The 14,337-nt window shown below is 37.0% G+C and overlaps 1 protein-coding gene across 2 annotated transcripts; it reads left to right on the top strand.

Annotated features, from left to right (window-relative positions):
- Window positions 1–924: 924 nt before the first annotated feature.
- On the top strand, window positions 925–7,373 carry thap1 (THAP domain containing, apoptosis associated protein 1). Of its 2 annotated transcripts, none has more exons than XM_042509580.2 (3): window positions 925–1,096; window positions 2,199–2,391; window positions 5,308–7,373. In XM_042509580.2, exons 1-3 carry the CDS (start codon window positions 1,026–1,028, stop codon window positions 5,818–5,820), a joined length of 777 nt encoding a protein of 258 aa, XP_042365514.1. In that variant the 5' UTR covers window positions 925–1,025; the 3' UTR covers window positions 5,821–7,373. The 2 variants fall into 2 exon arrangements, with proteins under 2 accessions (XP_042365514.1, XP_087927449.1); XM_088071323.1 differs by lacking the exon at window positions 925–1,096 and adding an exon at window positions 1,747–1,878.
- The last annotated feature ends 6,964 nt before the right edge of the window (window positions 7,374–14,337 follow it).

The raw sequence follows: 14,337 nt of genomic DNA, 5'->3' as shown, positions 1-14,337 counted from the left end.
TATTTGTGCCCAATTTAAAGGAATTTCCTCAAGGTGTTCTCGTGATATGGCATTCCTGAGAATGAGATGGACACAAGGTCACAGTGACCTTGACCTTTGAACTATGACCACAAATATGTAATCAGTTCATTGTTGCATCTAAATAGACATTTTTGCCAAATTTGAAGAAATTCCCTCAAGGTGTTCTTGAGATATTGTGTTTACGAGGATGAGACAATAATGAAGAGACATTATGAAACACAGTGCCTCATCACCCGCCTCCGGCCATGGCTATATCCATGAAAATATCTTATGAAAAGAAAAAGTGAAGTTAAAATCTTTTTTTTTTTTAAGCAGAGTAGCCATATAAATTTTATTATGTATATAAAATGTATATGTACAAAATAAAATGATTAATTAATATTAAATTCATATAGATAATCATCAAGGTTGTGTGGATTTTTTGTTTTTACAAAATGTTACACATTAATGTCTTCAGAAAGAATCTCAGTGTTAAAACACATTTTCCTGCTAAAATGCACTAGTAAAACAAGATGTTTTGTCCCTATATCAATTTGAAGAAATGTTTTAGTAATAATAATAATGAAAGCTATTATTACTATTATTATTATTATTATTATTATTATTATTATTATTATTATTATTTAGGCATGTTATTGTAGTGTTTTTGATACAAAATCCAATTAATTACAGCTTCTTGTTGTTCAGCCTAGTTACAGTAGGCCTAGTTTTCGGCCCATTATATGAATCCCTTTAATGATCAAAAAAATCAAATAAGCAGCCTTTGAATTTATCAACTGACAGCTGTGAGATAATGAACCCTTTACTCTCCCCTGCTGGACATTGTGAAACACTACAGAAAGAGAGTTCAGCCAATCAGATACAACATCTCAGCTCGCGTGACGCTATCCCCGCCGCCATGTTTGTTAGTGGCAGTGAAGCCTTTGTGGAGGTAAGGAGGAGCACCAGCGGAGCTTCGTGGAGTATCAGTCCGGGCCTCAGTGAGTGTCGTCCGGGCAGCAGCTATGGTTCAGACGTGCTCAGCGTACGGCTGTAAGAACCGCTACCACAAGGACAGAGCTATTTCTTTTCACAAGTAAGTTCAGTTGAAGGTTTTGTGTGAGCTAATTAGCATTAGTGTCCCGACATGACAGAAAAGCACTATGTTGTACCGGTTAGAAGTACCAAGAGAGAATTCGCCAGACTACATTTACTTATTTGCCTAATTTAAGCTTAATCGGTCGCTGTCAATAATACACGGGTGGTAGAATTTAAAGCGAGCGCTTTCTTGTGTCGTCAGGCTTTACTGGTAAATTCGGGTCACAAAGAATTCACAAAGCACAGCTTTAGACTGATACATTTAAAGTCTTGTGTGAAGTTTGTTGTCAATCGCACAGTCCTCCTCTTTGAAAGTAACAAGTTAACCCACAGCGTGGTTATGGTGGTGATACACAAACATTCCAGTTTCGATGTTAATAAAACTTAACAAAATGGTTGGTTCGCATATTCTGTTATGCCGAATTTAGCAGGACGTTGTATTTACTGGCAAAAACACTAACAATAAAAGTCTCCAACATGTCTTCCTCACGCACAAATGTGGGAATATTAAACTGCGTTAATTCTGATGGGAGTTCGGTCGCACTTCCTCACGTATCCGCGCTTGTTGGCTGTCAAGCTAAGGCTAAGGTTAGCCTGAAGTCTCCGTTTCTGGAACAGGGCAGACATGTGGAGACCTGTGGGTTTGGCCATGTGAGACGAACCAAACTTGAGTGTAACAACAACATAAGTTAACTTACAGAGCAATTAATATTTCGTTGAAGTTTACTTGTTTAGTTTAATTTAGCAGTCTGCAGCCTGTTGATTACTGAAACTGTTGAGGTGAGAGGTTCCCTTTTAATCCCAGCTGAGATCCAGGTGACAGTTTATAGGCCAATCTGCTGGTAAACTTGCTGTTGTGTTGGACTGAGTTCATTGTATAGGACAACATGTTCTCGAGTGTTTCACTTGGAAATGATTTCTGACAGGACCAGCCTTTAGCTAACTAGTTTGCAACCACATTTACTTCCTATAACCTATATGGATTACTGATAAACAAACTGGTAACTGATTATTACAACTCTGATGTTAATAAAATATTGATTACAAAATTAACAAATCCAGAGAAGGTCACTTTTACATTTATTTCTTACTTTTCTCAGGTTTCCTCTGGCACGCCCAGATGTTTGCGGCAAATGGGTGGCGGCAATGAGGAGGAACAACTTCAAACCGACAAAGTACAGCAACATCTGCTCACAGCACTTCACCAAAGACTGCTTCAAGAGAGAGTGCAACAACAGGGTGCTGAAGGAGAATGCCGTGCCGTCGCTCTTCACCTTCAACCTCAACATCAAGGTGCAGCAGCTCAGTGTTTTTTATTTGCAGAGTCCACACACATTGTGATCCAGACCAAGTCAAACGTTAGACATAAACACTGGTGCTGATTTGGTTCAACATTGAGGGGAGGCAAAACAAATGTGAGTAAAGATAGATAGATAGATACTTTATTAATCCCTCACAGAAAATTACATTTGTGATGGCAGTTCATTCACAGTTAACTGCACACAGCCACACATAAAATAGAAACCCATCTGTAATTATCCACAGGAAAGAAAAATAAAAATCTTAAAAATAAATACTAAATAATAAATATTAAAAAGTAATAACTTCTAAAAAATATCCAATAATAATAAATACTATGTAGTGTATGAAATTTCAGTGTGCAAAAGTGCACAATGGTTATTTATTCATAATGTTTGATCATGCTCATCATGCTATCATGATCATCTTGATCATGATCATCATGCTATTAGTATTAGACTTATGGTGTGTTATACCCTAAACAATCTTAAATAAACAAACTATATATACCAGAATCAGAATTGGGTTTTATTGCAAATTTCATTTACACATACAATAAATCTGACTCTTTTTGGTGTAAAACAAAACTATTTGTAAAGAGTTTTTTGATACAATAGCCACCTTATTTTATAAATTAATGTAAAAATGTCCTAGAAGCAGCAGTGGCTGCACCCTGATGTGCCTGTACCACCTTAATCTGAAGATGGAACACCCAGCCAAATCCTAAGAAATATGAATTAACAGCAAATCAAAAAAAAATCTTCATATCATATATCATTTCTCCTCAGACATTACTCTTCCAATAACACGCGTCACTGTTTTTTTTTCACTGTTAACTGGATTGAAACAAGCAACAGGGCGACTCTGCTCTCTGGCCCATTGAACAGTTTCTCCATTCTTTCATCTGAAAAGCTGCTGACTGAGAGTTTGGTTTATAATGAAAATATTTCATTATTGAAGACCGAACCCTGCCGCCTTGTGCTGTGATGCATTGGTATGTAGCCTATCTTAGAGACAAGCAGTTTAATAAAGTTCTATAGAGATCGCCATGTTAATACAGGTGCGTGTCTTTCCTGTGCGCAGCGAGCCAGAGAACAATAAACTCAGAGACTGCACTGAAAATGTCTTTTTTTTTTCAGGGAAACCACCAACAAATAGGGGTAGGAATAGTTATTTCTGCTTTAATGGGGTTGAAGCAGAAATTTTCATTAGATAAAGATATCTTGTGAATTTTAGAAATGTATTTCATCTTTGTCTTTTCAATACATTTTGACTTTCAACTCTCTGAAGTCATGGGACATGTTGGGATCACACCGAAACTGCTCACATACCTTGGGCACATGGTTATTAAGTCATTTTGAATTAATAGCCCCTAAATTTGTTCAGAAATTTTTTTTATTACTATGTTACTTAGGGGTGTGGGAAAAAATCGATTCGCAGGAGAATCTAAATTCTCGTTTTTAACGATTCAGAATCGATTCAGAAATCCCAAACATCGATATTAGACTATATGTACTAAATATAGTCTATTCTTAACACCCAGAATATTTAAGCATTTAGAAAAATCTTAATTATTTTCTTACTTTTTTCGCCAGTGAAAGCTGCCGACTGTGCCGTTCAGAGGGATGACTCTGGGAATTTAAATGGTTTTACGGGACCTTGTTCAATAAATCCACAATGATAGATCCTATATTGGGTGTCTTCCGTCTATATTTTATCCATTTTTGGATGATAAAAGTAGATTAGCATCGATGCTACACACCATATTGGATTCCCATGGTTCCTTTGGAGAGAGGTTAATTTCATCCGGTTGTTTGGGCATGTTGCTGCTGATGGCATCATTTAATTCCTGCAGTGCATCTTTTAAATATGCATCAGTCTTGTGTCCTTATGGCTCCCAACAAGGTCCGTTCATCCAGAGCAATGGCTTGATCCGGGATGTTAGGGGTTAACCATGTCTCTGTGAAGATGTGCTGGAACGCTCGAAAGAAACAAACAGACAGTGCCTTGTTGGCTGGTACCGCCAGCAAAGAAGAGGACGAGGAGGAGTTTGATCCGCAGAGGATACTGCAGATATAATCAACACATCAAACAGAAACAGTCTACGACGCACAGAAACGCGAGGGTTTTCCTCCACTTTTCAGTTGGGTGCAAAAAAATCTGTCAAAAGTACTTTAGAACACGAAATGTCTCACCTCTCTCCCTCAGTGTAATTCTACATTTATCTGCTGCCCTGGCACACATGAGGTCCGCTTTAAGAGGACTGAGTTTGGTTCTTATAAACAGGACAATATATGAAAACAGAAAACAAAAGTCCAAATAATAATGTTAGTTTTAATGTGTTTAAAATAAAAAAAGGAAATTTCTCTGACATTTCACAAACAGAATTGTGCCTTTTGATTTTACTTGTTTATAACTACAATACTACATTAAATATTTTATAAGGAGAGCTGTTTTTGTTTTTTTATGCTGCCAAGAAGACACTTGAGAAGAGGAGTTACTCAGGCATAGCTCCATCATTGCTTTAAGTCAAAAAAGATTATGCTTTATGATGTTTTAATGTGTCAATGAATAAAGAAATTAAAATAAAATTAAACAATTTAAAAATCAAGTAAAGATATCTACCATTTTTACTTTTCTGATGTATTGAAATTGAACTGAACTGAGGTATCTCTGTTCCACCCCTAACCAAATAGTGAGTTTTTTGAACAGTTAAACCAATAATGTCTGTAGGGAGCAGGTACCATGGATGTATTAAGAGACCCGCTTTCAGCATTGGAGGCAGGTCACGTTTATTTTTATTGAAAGTCTGTGGGAAAAGGGTTTTTTGGGTTCCAGATTTACATTGGTGTAATCCTGGATTAGTTCAAAAAGCAGCATCAGAACTGTTGTGTGTTTTCTGTCTGACAGTCGGAGTCCCTGGAGGATCACTTCCCCTCAGAGATCCACTTCCCTCTCTCTTTGCCTCTGACCTCTGACCCGGTGGAGGAGCAGCAGGAGGAAGAGGTGGAGGAAGAGGAGGAACCCGGGAGGAGCCTGCCCGACATCCAGTGCGACAATGCTGCGGTCTCCTGTGACCACAACTACACAGCGGAGGACTCTGCCCGGCAAAAGAAACGCATCGCTCAGCTGCTGGAGCAGCTGGGGAGCCTGAAGAAGAGGCTGAAGACGGCGCAGCAGAAGTGTCGGCGGCAGGAGAGACAACTCAAGAGGCTGAAGGCGGCATGTGAGACGCCAAGGAGCAGCCGCAAAACGCCAGCAGCGTTGGGAGAGGGATACGTCATCGTACCCAAACACATCTACAACCAGTGTTGGGGAAGCTGCTTTGAAAGCATTGCTCTGCAAACTACAAACTGCTTCACAGTGGAAGAAGTCGAACTCCAGCATAACTACCCGAGGGAGAAAGCTAGTTTGATTAACTAAAGCTACTGAGGAAAGTAGTTAAAAATGACTTTTCAAAAAAAAAAAGTCAAATGAACACTTTACATGTGATACGATAATACGAAAGTCACATGGAAGAAAAAATGCCACTAAATTGAGTTTATTGCAAAAGTGTCCACGTTTTCAGCGGTCATGCATAAACCAAAAATAATAAAATTACCCGTTATTCAAGGGAAAAGAGCACCTTTGGGTTTGTCCACAGTGTTCACTCTGTGTGTAACATTACAGCAGGCAGGTTTCCATTAAGCTTCAAAACGTGCGTACTGAAGCTGCGAATATAAAACACGGCTAATGGAAACATATCAATTTTGAAAAAACGTATTTATTTTAAAAAAATGTATACACTCACATGAGGTGGTCTTTCAGGCGATTTGAAAAAGCCATATTTTGCAGAACTGCAATGGAAAACCTTTTTTTTTGTCTTTTCTAGGTCACATGATGCCATGGCTGTGTGCTTGTCAGTAGGAACTGGCTCCCTCATGATGCAGCAGCTACAAGAGGTGTTATTGCATCACTTAGGTCTTCGAAAGTTGAGCAGATCATCGGTTGTTTTGAAATCTCAATTCCTCTGTGAAATCGTGGACTATCACCTCCCAGAAATCCCTCATAAGGGGCTCCCCTTTCCATTATGGTCTACGTGGCCTTGGATTGGAAATAATGACAGCTAGTGTGGTGGCTGCGATAGAAATAAAGCTGCTAATGTTTTAACATCCATCACCATGCTTCTTGGAATGTTATCACCAGAGAAGTCACAGAACATCACTCAGTGGAAACGCATTCATCTCACAACTGTGTTTTATCGATATTTTGAAAATAAAGCTTATGTTTTGCGCAAATCTGTAATGGAAACTTGCCTAATGTGGCTAACTTATCTAATTTTTGCTGTATCAGCTAGCAGAGTCAATGTCAAAGGGATACAATTTTTAACCAGCTCTATATCATAACAGTTTGGGTAATATGTGTAACTGAACTGTGGTAAAGCTACCTAGTCTCATCCACCTGTGGGAGCATTTATTGGTCTATTGCGGGGCAATGCATTGTGGTAGTTGTATGTTTTCTGCCTCTTTTAGTCATTTGTTTGTTTTTTTTCTTTAGTCATGTTTCACTAATTTTATGTCTGTACTGCAGAGGGGCCTCGTTTTATAAAAAGACCATCTTTCCAGTGGTGAAAATACTTCTTTTATCCATTCACTTTTATGTGTATTCTTAAATTTGTGTTTTATATCTCTGCAGTAGAGAAAGTATCAACTCTACGCTTGAATTAGTTAAAACATAGGTTTTCACCATGGTGCAATAGGTTAATTTATCGGCTTAAAGGGAGAGTGTTTTTCAGCCTGGACACTTATTTTTCCCCATGTTTTTGTGTCCTTTCAACAGATAAAAATCTTATTTTTGTCACAGTGGAGACAGAGAGCGAGCAGGTGAAGGAGAGGTGAACAGTGCACACGTTACACTACTTAAACTGTGCCTGGAAAGTGTCTGTGGGTGACAGAGAGCCATAAAGTATGCCAAATAAACTAATGTTAATGACGCTACTGTGGTGGAAAAAGTAAGCAACTAATTACATAAGTTAAAGTAAAGCCTCAAAATATAATTTAAATACCAAAATAAAAGTACTCATTATGTAGACTGGCCCGTTCCAGATTCATAGTAAGCTACAATTATCGATGCATTGATGTGTTCATCACTTAAATGTTGTAGGCGACACAAGTTGCTCATTAAATGACTTTAGGCAGTATAGTTAACCTATGATAATGCTTCATATTTAATTATTTGGTTATATTTTGCATTATTATTCTGAGTCTTTAAAGTAACTAAACCAGACAAATAAATGTAGTGAGTGTAAAAAGTGGAGTAAAACATGAGATTTAGAAAAAGCTTGTGAAAAATATAGCGGGGGCAAAAGCAAGTGAAAAGCTATAGAATTATCATAATTACATATTATATATAAATAATTATGTATTTTGCAAAATTATTGTAATTTTAAGCACTTTTAACAGGTTATTTCCATGGTGTTATTATTTTTTTTTAACTTTCTTTTATGCGTTTTTCATGTAATTTTCTTTTTTCTCAGTGCCTTCTTTTCTTGATTTTAAAAGAAATCAAACTAACTTGTTCAGGTTTCAAAGGGTTAATCTGGAAATAAAAAATAAAACATCTAATTTTAAATAAGGTAGAGTGCATAAAAAGCATCAAAATAGAGTTCATTCAAAAAAAAATCCAGGATTTAGAAAATGAAGTGTTTGATGCACTAAATTTTAGTTGATATTAAAGCTGGTCCATGTCAAATAGCTTTCTGGTCCGTTCTAATAAAACATGCAGGAATGTCAGGACGACTGAAGATTTAAATATACAGCTAAAATTCAGATTTCTTGATATGAATATATCCCTACCTTTGAAACTTAACTCTTTGTAACTCGAGCGGGTTTGATTTCCTATGAAAACACAGAGAGAAGGCAATGAGCAAGATATGGGCCAAAAATTAGCAAGAAATTCCTGAAAAGGTTTCAAGATTTCCTGAAAATAAGACCCCCCAAAAATAAAAAAACCAAAAATCCAAAATAGAACTGAAAATTAAATGATTTCAGAAGAAATGAATTTGTTCACGTTTCAAAGGGTTAAACAGCTTGTAAAAGATGTCTAAATTCAACACAAGAAAACTGGGGTTGATCCAGGTTTCAAAGAGTTAAAGTAGGACAAGTAGATTTATTTATTTTTTTTATATTGGGGGGTGGGGTTGGGGTTAGGGTTTTAGCTGAGGATGATAGGGTTCAGGATAAGGAGCAAAGAAATGCATTATGTCAATGAGTGTCCTCACAAATATAGAAGAACAGTTCTGCCAGTTTTACTGTGTGTGTGTGTGTGTGTGTGTGTGTGTGTGTGTGTGTGTGTGTGTGTGTGTGTGTGTGTGTTCCATGAATGCTGCCCTGTGTAATGTCAGGCAGAATAGAGTGGAATGTGTCAGGATGCAGTCAGTCAGTAGGTAGACCTTAGATTCTTACAAGGAAGATTTATTTTATTCATTTATTTTAAAAAAAAATCAAATTAGGTATCACACAGCAACAGGGCATCATCATCAGCATCAGGAAATGTTTAAATTAGAAAGGGCTCAATAGACAGAAAACAGATGGGGGGAGTGAAGTTTATAGGTCTTGAGGACATAGTGGACGTGTCTGAAAGAAGCCCAGAGGAGCAGGAAGACAACGAGTAAGTTAATCAAGGCAAAATATAAATTGTTTTTAAGTGTTGTTTGGTAATATGTGATGAAGACACGTCAATATGAAAACTTAACATTGTGGTGTGTCTGTAGGGAGAGAGAAGAGCTCTGGAAGACGCTGCAGAAGATGAAAATCAAGCACCGAGAGCAGAGGGAGCTCCATCAAAAGTATATAGAGCACGGATACAACCGCGAGGCAGAGCTGAACCAGACGGAGGCTCAGAACAAGTTCCTCTCCATCAAACTAAGGAGGTATGCCACCTTAATCACAACTGTTTTTCTGTCATATCAGGACAACTGAGTGAATACACGCTGTGAATAAGAGAATAACATTCATTCATACTTCTCTTAACCCTTTGAAATCTAGATCAACAAAATGTTTCTTGCCTCTCACAAGCATTTCAACCTTTGAAAAAAATTGTTTTGATTTCTTGAAATGACATGGCTAAAAAAGACAATGTGACAAGAGATGTCCAAGAAAATAAGGAAAAGCTGAAAGAACATCAACGAAAATATGTTTTTAAAAGATTAAAACAGAGTGCAAAACAGAGTATTATTAGAAAATTTTTGGCTTGTTGTCTTCTATGTTTTTCAAAGACATTAAACAAGTTTCAAGGGGTTAAGTGGACATGCTATGTTGGCCCATGTATTTCATGTGGTGGTTGATTTTGTGTTCAGGTTACAAGAGCAGGCCGAGGAGTTGAGGAAGAGGAGAGAAGAGGACGTGGCAGCCATGGACCAACAGCTTCGGTGTGAAAAGGAAAACAAGAAGCTCAAGAACCTCATATGGCAGATGGTACGTACATGCTTACATTTCTACTCTGCTTCAGTTTATCAAGAAGGATGAATAAGTTACGTCTTGCTAAGCCTGTCCCCTTCGCTCACTGGGACAAACCATAGACTGTATACAAAGATGGACGGCACGCCCTCACTGACCCCCGCTGTGCTGAAACAAGGTTAAAATATCCGAGATGCAGGCATGTACATCTTGTGAGGGTGATGTCATTGAGAGCCGTAGCGATATTTGCGGTGTGGGAACTTACGGCCAAAGCTCCTGTCCAACCAATCGCAAGCAGCTCCATTGAGTGGGAGCACACAGATTGGCTGTCACGGCTGTCAATCATAGTGGAAAAGCCCCCTTTGTATATGCTTTGCTATTTACAATAACATACTGTATGCACCATATACAAAATATTACTGTAAATACTGTTCAGATTACAAATCTGTAATGGAAATTTGCCTAATGTGGCTAACTTATCTAATTTTTGCTATATCGGCTAGCAGAGTCAATGTCAAAGGGATACAATTTTTAACCAGCTCTATATCATAACAGTTTGGGTAATATGTGTAACTGAACTGTGGTAAAGCTACCTAGTCTCATCCACCTGTGGGAGCATTTATTGGTCTATTGCGGGGCAATGCATTGTGGTAGTTGTATGTTTTCTGCCTCTTTTAGTCATTTGTTTTTTTTTTTCTTTAGTCATGTTTCACTAATTTTGTGTCTGTACTGCAGAGGGGCCTCGTTTTATAAAAAGACCATCTTTCCAGTGGTGAAAATACTTCTTTTATCCATTCACATTTATGTGTATTCTTAAATTTGTGTTTTATATCTCTGCAGTAGAGAAATTATCAACTCTATGCTTGAATTAGTTAAAACATAGGTTTTCACCATGGTGGAAGGTTAATAGGTTAATTTATCGGCTTAAAGGGAGAGTGTTTTTCAGCCTGGACACTTATTTTTCCCCATGTTTTTGTGTCCTTTCAACAGATAAAAATCTTATTTTTGTCACAGTGGAGACAGAGAGCGAGCAGGTGAAGGAGAGGTGAACAGTGCACACGTTACACTACTTAAACTGTGCCTGGAAAGTGTCTGTGGGTGACAGAGAGCCATAAAGTATGCCAAATAAACTAATGTTAATGACGCTACTGTGGTGGAAAAAGTAAGCAACTAATTACATAAGTTAAAGTAAAGCCTCAAAATATAATTTAAATACCAAAATAAAAGTACTCATAATGTAGACTGGCCCGTTCCAGATTCATAGTAACTACACTGTAACCAAGAAGTGGTTACAGTGTAGGTGTAGTTTGCCTACATCCTCTAACACCACTGAGCTAATGTCCTGTTTCCAGGATGATTGAAATACTCGCTGGTCCTTCAGGTCGTTCCTTTTTTTACACTCAGTTGCTATATTTACTAGCCCAACGTGGGATTTTGCTTGCCGCAGGTAGTCGAGCGATCCTTATTGCTGGAATATGCTGCTGAATTCTGACCATGATGTTAATCTCTGTTTTGTGCAGGAACGACAGATGAAGGAGCTGAGAGAAGAGAACGAGGAGCTGACAGTTCAGGTATGACATCTAACTCTGCTGTTACACTACAAACAAACTTTGCTCTCTGAAAGCAACAGGAAGTGTTTCATGTTTGGATCCATCCTAAAGTCACTGACAGAATATTATCAAAATAAAGTGTTTATTTCTGAACATGACCCTCACTTTGAACTGCTTATCTTTCAGCTGAGACAACCGTCTCTCGAAGAGAACAGGGACACAGAAGATCAGAGGACAGCCGAGCAGGAAGTAAAGGTACAAAACGATGTTCTTCAATTAACCCTTTGAAACCTAGATCAACATCAGTGTTCTTGTGCTGGATTCAGATGCACTTCACGAGCAAATAAATGCACATAGCAACTTGCCGAGAAATGTCCTGCAAATTGCTAGATATTAGTAGAATAGGAAGTTATTTATAATGAAAAATTAAGGGTAAAATATCCATTCGTACTTACATTATGATTATGTGTTTTAAAGTTATGTTACAGAATTTTTATTCTTGAGCTTTTCAGGTTTTTTTTAAAAAATGTAATTCTTTCAGAATGTTTAGGTAATTTTCTTGTCTTTTTAAACTTTAATTTTTCCACTAATTTTCATTTTTTTTTTATTTTTGTTTGTTTTTTCCCAACTTTGTGCTATTTTTGGGTCATTTCTTATTTTGTTTCTCACTGCCTTCTTTCCATGTTTTTGAAAGAAATCAAGCCAGTTTGATTTAACTATATATACACATATATATGTATGTGTGTGTATATATATATATATATATATATATATATATATATATATATATATATATATATATATATATATATATATATATATATATAATCATTATTTTTTTTCCCTAACCCATTTTTTTCTTCCAAACTGTTCACCTGTCCAATCAGCTCATTCACTCAGTCTTAAATTACAGTTGGTTGTTAACTCTTTGTGTGTTTTGTAGCACAAACTGGAGCAGCTTCAGGAGGTCCTTCGATCTAAAGACCAGGAAATAGAGACGGTATGAACATCTTTATAAAATCTTTAAGATATCATTTTTTTAAATGTCTCTCGGCTCCAATTGATCATTTGATGAAAATGTTTCTTAATCTGAGTGTTTTTGTGTTTGTGTTTTACAGAAATCCAACGCAATGATTCATTTGGGAAAAAAGATAGCAGAGGGTTACGACGCCATCAAGGTACGTGCTATTACTCAATCAATCAATTAGACTTTATTATAAAGCACTTTTCATGCAAGTTAAGACCTGAAAAATAGGAGCACTCATTTTAAATTTAGGAACTAAGAAAACACCAGCTGAAGGATAAACCGTATAAATAGAAAGATAAAATAGATAAATAACTAACTGAATAAAATGATGATAGTAATAATAAAAGATAAATAAGTAATATACTCAAACTGTAAATTAGAGGTCAGTGACAGGAGAACAGCACAAAGTAGAATAATGAATAATGATAAATATGTTAAAAATAATAAAATGATACAGGAAGTAGTAAAACACACAAAAATGTATAAATAAATAATCAATTGATAAATAAAGTTTGATTAGAAGCCAAACTAAAAAGGTGATAAGGGGCTACAAAGTGTATAAAAAGTAAAAAGTGTGTGTGTGTGTGTGTGTGTGTGTGTGTGTGTGTCTGTGTGTCTGTGTGGCTGTGTGCCTGCGTGTGTTTGTTTGTCTGTGTGTGCATGTGTGTGTTTTATTACATTATACCTTACCTTGTATGTGTCGTCTGCAGGAGCTCAGAAAGGATCAGTGGGAGCTTCGAGGGATGCTGAGCCAGAGATGGGAGGAGCAGATATTAAAGTAAGTTATATTTTTATTGCTTCTTCTGGTAGAACAGTCTCACTGAAGTACATAAGTGAGCAATATTTTAAATTAAGCCAGTCTGCATGTCACAGGTTTATGTCAGTGTTGTGAGTGGAGTTTCTTCACATCTGTCTGTTGTTTATTTTGTTAGAGCTGCACAGACACAGAGGACACAGAGGACACAGAGGACACAGACACAAAGGACACAGCCACTGGATTCTTCAGCTAAGGTAAGTATAATAATCAAACACCGTTATTGTGAATATTCACACAACCACACCAGGACTGACACCAAAAAGTTAACATAATGGCTAAAAACACAGGGGTGTTTCTAGGATTTTGGTTTAGCCATATCTCAGTCGGGGGTGGGGGGGATCCTTCTTTAGGATTTTTTTTTTCTTCTTTTTTTGATTAGATTAATTATGAATTGTGATCAGAACAACGTTAGTTTTTGTCAGTAATTGGTCTAGAGTTTGGGAAATGGTTAAATATATGTATACATATTAATTAGATTTGGGCGGTATGTAATATTTCATAACTGTATGCCTTCCTGAGATTTCACTTGCATATATGGCTGTTCAAGTGGACGGTGCTTTTTTGGATTTTGGATCATTGCAGAAAATAAGCTCTGTGGCAAACAAACATTTATGATATTTACTGGGTTTTTCCAGCAAGATTATCTCCATAAATTAACACAACTTTTAGGATTTTTGAAGCGCAAATGCAACTGCCAGAAGTAAAAAGCTAATGTTAAGATACAAATGAACTACACCATGGTCGTACAGCTTAACGTCACCACGACAACGACGCTGTAAAGCCGTGTTTTCTGCGGTTCGGTTTAATGACATTCTGTAGTCTCATTTAGCCACTTGTTAGCAACCACCTTTTTTATGACACAGCACGTAACTAAGATATTTCCCATATTGTCACAGTGCAAGTAGTGTTTGTCATTGATGAGGCAGACCTTCATCTAACATATGTACTGAAACCCTCTGTTATCTTTTTATAGGATGAGGCGCACAAATATGAAAGGTAAGAAATAATTTTCTGTCTCCCAACAACACTAAAAAATTCGTAACTAAACCAAAATGAAATGTTTAGTTTCCTTTGCTTGTTTGTGTATCACGTGTTTGTGTTCAGCAGGTG

This window comes from Plectropomus leopardus, chromosome 20, assembly GCF_026936395.1.
Source record: "Plectropomus leopardus strain MGB_pleo_1.0 chromosome 20, ASM2693639v1, whole genome shotgun sequence".
Taxonomy (NCBI): Eukaryota; Metazoa; Chordata; class Actinopteri; order Perciformes; family Serranidae; genus Plectropomus; species Plectropomus leopardus.
Note: the sequence above shows the minus strand (reverse complement) of the source record. Positions and strands in the feature narration are given on the sequence as shown.